Source organism: Pipra filicauda, unplaced genomic scaffold (assembly GCF_003945595.2).
Source record: "Pipra filicauda isolate LSUMZ 115617 unplaced genomic scaffold, ASM394559v2 scaffold444_size547326_pilon, whole genome shotgun sequence".
NCBI lineage: Eukaryota > Metazoa > Chordata > Aves > Passeriformes > Pipridae > Pipra > Pipra filicauda.
Genome location: NW_024104581.1, coordinates 81,231 through 93,636, shown reverse-complemented (window position 1 = coordinate 93,636; position 12,406 = coordinate 81,231). Strand labels below are relative to the sequence as shown.

At 35.9% G+C, this 12,406-nt stretch overlaps 1 protein-coding gene across 3 annotated transcripts in view; it reads left to right on the top strand.

Annotated features, from left to right (window-relative positions):
• The window catches only part of ADCY1 (adenylate cyclase 1), a 161,238-nt gene that overhangs the window by 95,208 nt on the left and 53,624 nt on the right, over positions 1 to 12,406 (top strand). For all 3 annotated transcript variants that reach the window (XM_027742069.2, XM_039385872.1, XM_027742071.2), the window contains exons 5-7: positions 3,919 to 4,046; positions 10,648 to 10,806; positions 12,235 to 12,376. In XM_027742069.2, the coding sequence (XP_027597870.1) occupies positions 3,919 to 4,046; positions 10,648 to 10,806; positions 12,235 to 12,376 (429 nt within the window). The remainder of the gene's footprint in view (positions 1 to 3,918; positions 4,047 to 10,647; positions 10,807 to 12,234; positions 12,377 to 12,406) is intronic.

The following is a 12,406-nucleotide window of genomic DNA, read 5'->3' as shown; positions in this document are numbered from 1 at the left end:
TATGGTTCTGCTCCAATCTAATGAAAACTATAACAAAATTGAATAGATACATAATTTCATATTCAGAGGATGTAGCAAAAAATATGATTTTTTCTGTAAGTGTCTTTTACATCTCTATACACATCTGTAGTATATGACAACTTTCTATAGTGACTCAAAGCTTTCTAATCCAACTTTCCATTGAGATTAATGGCACTTTGGGATAAAGTGCTATAAATGTTAAATTTTGCTGCACATGCTATATACAGAGAAAATAAGTTGCAGTGGTAACAGTGGCGAATCCTATCTTGTCCTCTCTGAAGACTTCTTTGGAAGCAGAATGAAGTTCTAGGTTTGTGGAGAGATATAAGCAGCGAATGCAATTCATTATTCTTTTACATCTTTGGGAAGTTTTAGAGGTGCTTTGCATTTTTTCCCCCAATAGTAATTTCACACAGTAATAACAAAGAAAGGACTGTTACTGTGATGTGGTTAGCCTGGATTATTGAATTGTGGCTTGAGTTCCTGAGGAAAAGAGGAACAGCTTGTAAAAACGAGTGTAGTTCCCCTGAAACACATAATGCCGTGCCAACTAATATTTCATAGAATCTCTCTCCTCTAGAGAACATCTGACTGTCTGCTTATGCTTATGTGTTTTGCTGGGAGAAGTCTGACAGCTTCTTTGCTGTTTCTTTGAGACAACCTATATATATATATACACATATATATATATAAAACCTTTTTACAAACTGTAAAACTTTTGCCCTTTTTATTAAAAAATAACCGTATCCTGAGTATACAAAACAACATTTGACTCCTATGGTACAAGAATGTAGAGTAATGGTCTGAATTCTCAATATTTCAGTCTAAGTTGACAGACTTCATTCTTTCTGCAAAATGCATTAAATAAAGAACTGCAACAACAGCAAAACCCCAGTTGTTTGAAACAGAAGCCCCCCTCCTTTGTTCTACCTAGCAGATGGATAGAATGAACTGCTTTACAAAGTGCTTGTCTGAAAGTATAAAGAAAGCTCTTAGCAACTTTGAAGTATCCTCCACTTTCCAAGCTGGGCTTCTGCTACACAGTGGCAAATCCTATGACTGAAGTAGTGCTGGAGGGATTTCTCCAGATCCACTTGGAAACGTCTTAGTAAGGCACCGCAGGTGGGCAAGCTGCCTGGCTAACGCAATGCTAGCCATCTCTAGTACTTTCTAGCATGTGCATAAAACCAAATTATCAGTTGTTTCTAAACAGACATTGCTTCTATCAATTGTAACTAGGATTTGTAGCTAAATACTTAAATTCTACACCGTCACAAATGAAAAATATTGACGAGTCAGGAGCGTCTTTGGAAGTTGCTGAGGGAGCAAAATGACAGAGAAGGGGTTTGTTTTATTAATTTGCTTATCAATCCTTAAAAAGATTGCTTTTACAAAGCTGTATTGTGACTCCTTCCTGGAAGTCTCCCTTACATGTCAAGAAAAAAAAAAAGAAAACAATCAATTTTTCTAGAGATTACTGTATATTAACTGACTATTAAAAATCAGGACAGTGAGGATAACATCTGATAAGGAACAAGCAGAGTGGTTGTTTAGCCATATGTCTTCCATCAAGATAAATATCTTTCAAGAAAATACTGTAGCAATTATTTTCTTTTATTTCTCTCCTGCACAAATAATAAATTGACTTGGAAAAGTGGTAATGGATTAAGTTCTGTTTGTTTTGGTTTTTTTTTTCTTAAACTGCCTACCAGGCTTTTACCAGGTTGTTAGAAATGAGCCATGTGGGAGATAGACACCATTAGGAGAAATCACTGATTGATTAACACGTATGTATTGTTCACCCCAGGTTACTGAAATGGTTTTTTATGAATAGCTTTCCTATGGGTCAAATAGACATTGCCTGACCACAGATCATGCGTACCAAATGTGAAGATGAAAAGGGCCTTATAGAGGATTTTAAAGTGTGGACCAAAATTGAATTTATTTTGGAAAGCAGGCTTCAGCTTTAACTACTGAGTACCCTCTACTGATTCAAGATTTGCCTCCCCCCCCCCCCAAAAAAAAGGCTTATTTTGACAGTATAAATTAGTGCTATCTAGTAAAAAACTTTTTAGTTTCTATTAAAAAACATAGTGATTTCTGTCCAAAAAACTTTAATTAGAAGGACTATTCTAATTGTGTCAAGATAGATTTTGAGATCTGCGTATTACTTTGTGTGCATCAATAATTATTTTACTTATATAATACCATTCAGCCAAGGATCTCAAAAAAATCTGTGAAAAATTGGTGAAGCACTTTTTAACTGTAGGCTGTGGAAATACTCTTAAGGCCCTGGTGATAATCCTTTTAAAATATGCTTGTATTCATTGAAATATGTATTAGCAATGATAATTAGGGTTATATTTAAAATCCTACTGTACAGCAGAAGAAATGTTAAGTAGTCACTATTGGAAAAACCTTTTCTACTATTTAAGCATACCCATAAAGACAACTCTCTTCTTTGATTTGAGATCTGAATTTGTTGCCTAATTTATAAAAAGAAGTAGAGAAACCAATTGTCCCAAACAGTGGTAGCATGACTTCTTCCATGTGTAAACAGAGGTAATTCACATTATATAGTATTTGTTCAATACTCCGTACCATTACAACAAAGAGAGATATGAATGCCTGCTGCTGGAAGAGTGTGTAATAATGAGCCCCAAATGCTGGTATACATGGTGACATGTCAGAGAGGAAAAGAATACTGTAGGCATAACAATTGCTTCTGAGCTGGAGTATGGGTAATGATGTGGAGAGTGTGGTTAACTCAGAAAGGCTTTAATTCTTGTAGGCAGGAAACCAGATGAGAATATGTGCCTGTATGAGAAACTCAACAAGTATAATTCTATGATTAGGTATTTTTTTTTCCAGAAATTTTAAATTCCGTTATCACCACCGCTCTTTTTTTCCCCTTTCTATGTTGCTGAAGTTAAGCCTGTATAGAACACTGCTGGGGAAGGCATCAAATTTCTTTTGATCCCCTTCCATCATATTCATTATAGTTAATTTTGCATGGTGCTTACTGGCATAGTCCCAGCTGTGTAAGTGGGATTTATTTAATAAGTTTATTTACTTTTCTGTGCCGAAGTCTAAATGGATAGAAGTTGCTAATTACAAAAGAAATCATCTCTTCGTGTCTCCTCATAATTTATAAGTTAAAGGTACTGCTTTCTTAAAGGCATTTTGTTATGTGCTCTCTGTTTAGAAATGAACTTTCTGCTCAGACTGATGTGGCAATGATTGTTTTTTTAAAATGGGAGAGATTTAGCCAGATATCTTTGGCTGTAGAAATTAAATTTCATGCAAACGTGAGATAAATTTAATGGTAATGCTAAGTGACTGTAGCTTCTGATCTGCAAGTCTGTCATACTAATCATAGTGTATTGTAAATTGTGATTTATGAGTAGGTACTGTACAAATGTGCGTACCTTTACAGATAAATACATAATCTTTCCTGTTAAATTTGAACTGAATTTGAAACAAAAGCCTCCCAGAGTGCAAACATTTCAGTAGTGGTTTGGTTTCTGTCCTTTGGTTCGGGTTCATAGAGAAATGAATTCTCATTGCAAATCTTGAATTCATACTGACCCAGCATGTGGGCAAGGCAATAATATTTGTTCGGAACTATGATTTTAAGCAGTGTTAGCCCCCCTGTGTGTTGAACAATGCAGGGATGATGATGTCCAGTATATATGCGTCTATTTATAAATAAATAAACAATATGTATATGTCAGCTGTTGGGTACAGGGAACCCAGATTTCATGAACTGCCAATTACTTCATTTGACCACAAAAAGATTCCCTGAATGATTGCATAGTATTAGAGAAGATATTACCCTGTTAATATTGGAATATTTATATGAACAGTAAAACTTTTCCCATTCTGTTTTTATGAAAGGAAAATCATTGCAGAAGAATAAAAATCCTAGGGGACTGTTACTACTGTGTATCAGGATTGACCCAGCCCAAAACAGATCATGCCCATTGCTGTGTTGAAATGGGACTGGATATGATTGACACCATCACGTAAGTACCATGCATGGTGAATCCAGACAGGAGTGCAGCAACAACTTCTATGTGGCATTCAGGAAGTGTGTTATTAGAAAAACAGCAGTTTCTGCTAGCGCTGCCCACCTGGCAATTCACACTGTTGCATTCAGGTCACAGGATACTGATTTTAGGGAGGGTCATTCTAGACATTGATTTTCCACTCCATTTAATGACTGTAAGGAGTAAATGCAAAAGGATGAGTATGTAGAGGCACATACACATACTGATCAGGTGGCAGAAAGATACTGGGAAATAACAAAATATGCCTATTTCTAATTTCCACAAAGAAAGGAGTAAAATTTCTTGTTTTGCAGTGATAAACATAGCTGATTTTGCGCACCAGTATGTAAACTCGAAACCAGTCCTGACGTATGCTTGCTGTATATGTGTTTGTAGTCTCAAAAACTTAGCTTACTGATATCTCCTTTTTGTATGTTGTGTTTAAACCTTTCATTTATTCTGCTTTTCAGAAATATAACGTGAAATTCACTTTGCTGCTCAGAAGACTTTTTTTATGGTTGAGAGCTCTGCATTGATCATTATTTTGCCAAGGCAAAAAATATGAATGTTAGAGAACTGTGAATAAGCTTTTAGTGAGAGCTGGAGATCTATTTCATTGCACAGGAGGGAAAGGATAAAGATGGAAATTTTCTTCACTACTGTATTGCTCTGTGTTTGTGGGCATTTGTGTGTATGTGCTTTATAGGGAGGCTATAGGAGGGAGTGCACATCTGTATTAATTTCTGTGTATAATTAAATATTGTTCAGCACAGTGCTACTATGTTAGAAATGAGCTCGTACAGGTGTTTCACATCAGGAGCCTTAGCTTGTTCTGCACTGGAAAGCGTTTGACCACTGTTGAAATTAGCCAGGTATTCTTGCTCTCTTTTGTCATCTGGACTGCTGGGAATGTGGAGTTGGCTCAAGGTTCTTCTTCCCCTCACTTAATCCCTGAGCTTTTCCTTTGTACACAGAAAGGATCTGCCTTCTCTGTGAAGGTGAACAGAACATAGTGTAATCTCAATTTAAAAAAAAAAAAAAAATTAAATAATGAAAAAATAAAATAAGCAATCATAAAGCTTATGAATTCAAATTATGCAATTTTTATTTGGGACATTTTATCTTCTTTCTTAAACTTTTCTGGATTCATTGATGTTTCTTTGCAGAGGGCTTGAAAGCCTACAAAAAAGGAAGAAGTACTTAAAGCAATCAAAGGCTATTTCTCATTTCTAGCTCAATCCACGTGTTTCTTTTATAATGTCAAGAAGACTACCAGCTGGTATCCAACTCTGGATGAAAGGGGGAAGTTAAAAAAAAAAAGTGACTTTACATCTCGTGGGACTGATAAACAAAAGCTAATAATCAAACCAATAGAAAATAAAATGTTGCATTCCTACTTCAGTCAGAAACTCCTCACTTGTCCTTTTCATTTGGTAAACATATTATAAAAATACCTCTCAGTGTGAAGAGTTGCGTAAATGAATCCATATTCTCCCTCCTTCAATGAAAGTTCATCATGTTTGTAAACATTGTAAAATTGGTAAAATAATTTGTAATCTATGAATCTGTAATTTATGGTAGTCTATGATACTATAAAATCCCAAAAGAATATGTGTATTCTTTCAGAAGTATATGGATACTTATATGACTTTCAGAAGCATTATAAGATACGAACCACCAAGATGTAGGTTTTTTCTGTGAAACCAAAGAATAGAAACTTCTGATTCCTGGTTCATGGTTCTGTGATTGGACTGAGTTGAATGTTATAATGTGTTCATTTAAATTGATACATTGCATTCACTTCATATGCTGTGTAACTGTTATTAAAGTATCCCGCAATATAGTGCTGTGAGTATCATCTGAGAACATAATTTCCAAAGTATTAAAAAAACCATAAAATTTTCACAATTTATCTGCCGTCTTCAAAGTGTTTTTTTCAAGGGCACAGTTAGGGTCAGACCAGAATCATTATGGGACGACCTTTTTTCTTAAAAACCCAATAAAACAGATAGTACTACCTTCTCTTTCAATTCCAAAAGAATTTCTTCTGCCCATTGTGTCAGTGCCTCAGTACAGGCCAGGTGTTTTTTCCATTTTAGAGTCACTTAAACCACCAAAGCAGTAAGCAGAGTTACATGTTTCATACCACCAATGTTGCTTTCACTATATGAGTTTCAACTGTCAGGTTTTTGTCAGTAACATATACATTAGAGCCTCTAATATGTCAGGTATTGGTCTAACATGGCAGATGTTGTCCTAACCTTGGCTATGGACAGTGTGTTAGGCCAAGCACTCTCTTCACCTTATTTAAATTGATTGCCACATTTGAAGGTTCCAGTCTTATGTGCTACTGTGTTTTACCTTCTGAATAGATATATTTGATAGCTAATTGCTTTGCCCACCTAATCAAGCTCTTCCCTCTCTCTCTCCTCCAAAAACTGTCTAGAATTTTTGTTTAAGCTGGTGTTATGGGGACAGATTTACACATTCTTAATAGTAGTTTATCTTTCCTTACAGAGCACTTCATCAAAGAATATAAATTATATTAAACAATTCTTCAGTTCAGTGCAGAAATTCCTCTTAGGAGATGAAACATGATGAAATGAGGGAGTAATTCAAATGCATTCAATAACACCCCAGGAAAAAAACTGATCTGTAATGTTTCCAGTTGGAAATAAGGAGAGAATCTGGGTGAACAGGATATAAATACTAGATTTTGGACTGGGTCAAAATACTGGGGTTAACATTCATTAACTTCTCAAAACTTTAATGGGATCCAGTAATCATTCCTATTGTCACGTAGGAATGTGACAATTTCTTTTCATGCTACTTCTTCCCTTGATGTCTTATTAGGTTGCACCTCTAGCTGCATCGCTGGCTATGTGTACAGTAGCACTTGCATGGCATGATAGGAGCATATCTGTAGAACACAGCAGCTGCTACTGACTGCTTTAGTTTAACCTACATGTATTACAGTGGAGAGAAGAGGGAGTATTCCTTTAGAATAAGTCTCATCTGCCTTCTGATTGAACATTCCTGCTGCATGTGGCCTTTGAAGAGGTCTGAAAGAAAGTGTCTGTGAACCCTTGCTTCTTGAGAACTCCCAGTGGAGTTTATCAGCTTTTCTCTGTGTCATATAGGTGATTTTATCCCATACAGATGACTCCACCTAATATGAATGACTCCACTAGTTGTCATGTAAGACCTCACATATGAAAGTTGGACTTATTTCGCACCTGCACATTGTGTTGCTGACTGGTTGCAGTGGTCATTAGAGAAGCTGATGATTGAATTGTCTTCTTCTTATGGGCTTGGTCATCAGATGACCAAGGGCACTGGGGAAGGGAGAGGAACTACAGTAGCCAGCTTGAGGAATTTGAATGGAAATATCAAGTTTTCCTGGGTGATATTTTGTATGAGGAAGGAGACAGAAACATTAACTTTCCTGATGTCAACACCACTGAAGCTTTTCCCCATGTCCTCCAGAGGTCCCAGACCTGGAAAATTTTGAACTGGCAGGAGTAAATTGACCTTGAGTTCTGGGAGAACCAGCAGCTGCCTTTCTAGCAATGCAGGAAGCTGTCTACCGGTGGTGAAAGCTTAGTCAGCTTCCATCTCTAGCAGCCCTTCACAGCCCAGACTCTCTGCCCTAGAGCTCTGCTGCCATGCTGCAGCTGAGCAACACTCCGTGAAAGTGTATGTAATTGAACAAAAATCATATCTATGCCTTAAAACAGGAACATCTATTTCTATGCAGCTATTTTTAGTCCTAAAGAAAAGCCCTAAATAATTATAAGAAATGGGATGCAGGGCTTATTTTGTCCCCCTTCAAATGCTCAGGAGCATAGGTCTGGAGCTGTTCTGCAGATGATTTAAATTACTTTGATGGCTTGTAGCAGCACATGAAATATTTGTAGCTAAGGAGAGAACTAAAATTTAAAGGCTTTGTAGGATACTTGAACTGTCAGGGTAGATGGTTATCCTATTAGTCACTCACATAGACTCTACACACATCTGGTTTAAAAAGAAACAGTTTTTTGATTTCCATTTGTTTCTGGGCCTGCTTTTGTGTTAACATTTGGAAAACTTTTGAGTATATTGTCTATGAATCTATGAGAAAATAAGTCATAATGAATAACTTATTTGAGAAACTTCTTTCTCCTATTCATGGCTTGTTTGTGAAGTGCTGGTATTTTTTCAGAAATGTATTTATAATTTAAAATGCTTCATTGGACATTTTTGTGATTTTATTTCAGAAATGTTGGTGTTGTTTGGGAATATGATCATGGTACTGCTCTGAATTTATATGTGAAATCTATTCTTTATATATTACATAATATTCCTCATTTTTGATAGTTCAGTGAGGTATATTCATGGAAATTTATCTGCATAAAGTCACACAGGTCTTCAAGATAAATTCAAAAAATGTAATGTTCATGGCTTTTTTCCTACTCAAATTTGATAATGGTGAAAGCATCCCTGAAACACATTGTAGCTTCTGGAGAAGATGTAGAAATGCATTCTCAATTTAGATTTCTTACTAAGTGACTACTTTGGGAAATCTTTTGTTCAAAACATAAAGTGTTTTCAGATTCTGCTTTATGGTTCATTGATGCATTACACAGTTCAGCTTATTTAAAAGGAATATGGTCAGCTATGTTGTATTTATCTTCTAATTTCTTGTCATGTACTTTTTGTTACTCTATTCAAATTTCTAAAAGCAGATTAAATTTCCCCCACTCAGTCAAGCCAGTTGGGACAAAGCAATGTTAAAAGTCTGGAGTGGACTTTACCAGTGCCTGAATTTCACTATCTTTCTGCTTTTGTTTAGTCTGAGGTTTCATATACTTTTTTAAATGGGGGAGAAATGGGGGGAACCAACAAAAAAAACCCCGCTCATTTGTGAACAGAGAAATTCACACACTTGCAGGTTCATTAATTAAGATAATTACGTAGGTACTTAGTTATGCAGGAGAACAGACAAGCAAGGTGTAGTCCTGAAGGGCTTTTGCTTACAGGGTATGGTCTTGGTGTAAGATCAATCTGTTAATGACACAATACACACGCACAGGTGAAGATACAAAGGTCAAGGGATACATTCATTTCCTCAATGCTGTGTCAAACAGATAGTGTGCACAACAAAGCCCTGTAACACTAGAATCCTTTTAAGACTCCTTGGAGTCATATTTGAGGCTTGACTGGGAACAGATATTGAATAAAGGAAAGCTGACTTGCAGTGAGTAGAAATAGGACAAGGAAATATTTAATCTTTCAGAAAGCTGTGCATAAGCCTTTCTGGGCTGTTGCATAAAATATGACTGAAAAATGTGTTATGTCTCCTATGGGGACAAAAGAGATCTCCATGTTACTCACATTAGTGATGGCTGACATGGTATATACTTCAGCACTTCATAGATGCAGCACTTTCCTATTTAAATTGAGGCCAGGTATCTTGTGCTGCACATCCCATGTCTTGACATATGATGACCTTTCTGTTAATTGTATTTAAATAAGTACAACTCCTGAAATAGTTGAAAAGTCTTTCTAAAGACATCTTTGCCAAATCCAACATAGGTGGATGATACTTAAAAAAAAAATTGGTCAATGAACATCAACGGAAAATTATAGGTAGAGTCTCAGTTTAAGGTCTTCTATTAAATGCATTGGAAAATTCAAATTAAGAAAACCTACTGAAAATCAAGTCTTATGCTGATTAGACAGTTTCCTTTATTCACTGATATTATCTCTTTTTGGACTACAACTGAACTGTGGAATGCTAGGTGTTTTTGTAACAGAAAGAGCCGAAAAGATCTCTTTACAGTGTTATCTCCACGTGTAATGTATAAGACTATTATCCTCAAGGTACCTTTTCAGTGTTCACAAGTCCATCCAGGATGCAAGTTATAGCATACCAATCATTTATGGAAATGAAGAATACTTCCTTATTGTGGCAGCAAAAAGTAAAAATGCTTTTAATAATGACTTTGTTGATTAATTCCTCCTTTTCCAGCTAGACAAGGAAAATCTCTGAACATTAGATTTAATTTACAGGTACAAGACCATAGTTACAAGTGCTTTCTTTGCCACTCTTGCAGGAGCTTTGGAAAGATATTAGTGTTTATAATCACTCTTCATCTGCTGTTCTTGCACTGATTTACTGCTTTCATCATTTTCTTTCTCCTGTACTCCCATAACTGGGTAATTGAACCACATAGAACATAGTAGATTGGCAAGAATTGCTTATACATTGGCCTTCTTAGCTATCTTCTCTTCATACCTCTTTTCTTACAGAGACAATCAAGAAATTTAGAAATACTGAGATTTTGGTTCAACAGTAATTAAAATATAAGAATATATTAAAATATAAAAAAGTTATTTTGTTGGAATTACAACTATGGCTTTGAAACTAGTGAAGGAAGAGTTCAGTACCTGAACATACCATTTGTGGTTTTAAAAGATCCTGTCTTTTCAGTCATTTATATACATATATATGCTACCTTTGGGAGAAGGAGAGAAAAAGAAAATCGAGAGAAGTATAATTGTCTAAACTTTAATATTCTGATGCTCTCCATTCCAGATCTGTTGCAGAAGCCACAGAGGTTGATCTCAACATGAGAGTTGGATTGCATACAGGCAGGGTGCTTTGTGGGGTCCTGGGTCTCCGAAAATGGCAATATGATGTCTGGTCAAATGATGTGACTTTAGCTAATGTAATGGAAGCTGGAGGACTGCCTGGGTAAGTCCGAAAAAGAACCACAGAAAAAGAAATAGAAACCTGTATGGGTGAAGAATTTATTTCCTGCTTTGTGGCGTTTGCATGTAATTGTTATTGATAAGAAGGATTGTGTTTGGCAAGAGCAATCAATGTATTATGTGATTTATCCTGTGGAAGTCTCCAAAAAATCTTGAAATTTACGTAAGTAATAGGTTAGATTAGAAGCAAAACATTTCCAAGCAAAATCCTTATTAGAAGCTGCCAAATATAAAGAGTAGGAAAGATGCAACAGAATGTAGGAATGCTAAACTTGCATCATTTCCTATTACAAAAGTAAAACCCTGTAACTATTCCAGGAAATTTTTACCCTTGCACCTCTGCACTTGTAGGGGGCCAGGGAGGTGCCTTGCTCCTTTTACATGGCAAGATTTCTAACACTAGTGCTATAAAAAAGAAAACTCAGATATTAAGGATGTGTTTGTAAATGATACAGTAGCATGTAAACTTGCAGCCAACCCATGGTGCATGTCCTGGAATTTTAAGTACTTGTACAGCCTTGAACACAATTTAAATGCACACAGTGCACCTTCACAAAGATGCATGGGTGGTCTTCTGTGTGTAGCTCACATTTGGACTGGGACCTACCATTCTCTGTTGCATTTTTACAAGATCATGATTTGCTGAACAGGAGGACAATGGAACCTCTTGATTTTTGTGGTAACAATGAGTGAATATCTGTTTGTTGCATATATCTGATTTAGATAATTTTGGCAGTGTATTTTACATGTTCGTTACTGTAAGGTTTTTCAGTGAAAAAAATCTGAACACATATTCATTAGAGGAAAGCAGTAAAATCTTTTTGGATATCTTCTCTGAAGACATTTCAAATGTAAGGAGTCTTTTGGGAGAAAATGGGAAGACTTTTTCAGGATAAGAAAACTCACAAATAGTGTCAAAGATGGCTGTGTTGCCAAAACAAAGTGAATTAGAAAGCCACCTACAAAACAGAGTGAGTAAATGATACAAGTCAGAGATGTAAAGTGAAATGGAAAAAGGAGTTTCTTCTTTATACACAAGAGAAATTTGGAGTGCTAATTCACAAGTTTGAAACAGCAGGATGTTTTTCCAAGCAGCTAGTGAGGTAAATACTTAAGAAAACCACACAATATAGAAGATGATGTGCAGACTTTCTACAAATCAGAAAATCTGCAAATGTTTGGACAGTTAATAGTTATCTTTCTGTTCAATTTGCCCGAGTTTAGAAAATACATGTAATAGAAATTTTTCTATGTTCTATTTGGCTGAAAAGACAAAACTTTTTTTTTTACATCAAATGTGGTTTCGCTTGTAACTTGACCTCTTTACGAACTTCTGCACAGGAACATATTTCACTAGCAACTTGCTCATGTTGTATCTTTACTTTAAACAACATCTGATTTTTCTCCCCAGGAAAGTTCACATTACAAAGACCACCTTAGAGTGCCTAAATGGGGACTATGAGGTAGAACCAGGATATGGTCATGAAAGGAATAGTTTCTTGAAGAAGCATAATATTGAAACATATTTTATTGTGCCATCTCATCGTAGGAAGGTAAGCTTCACAAATTCTAGCTTATTCTGT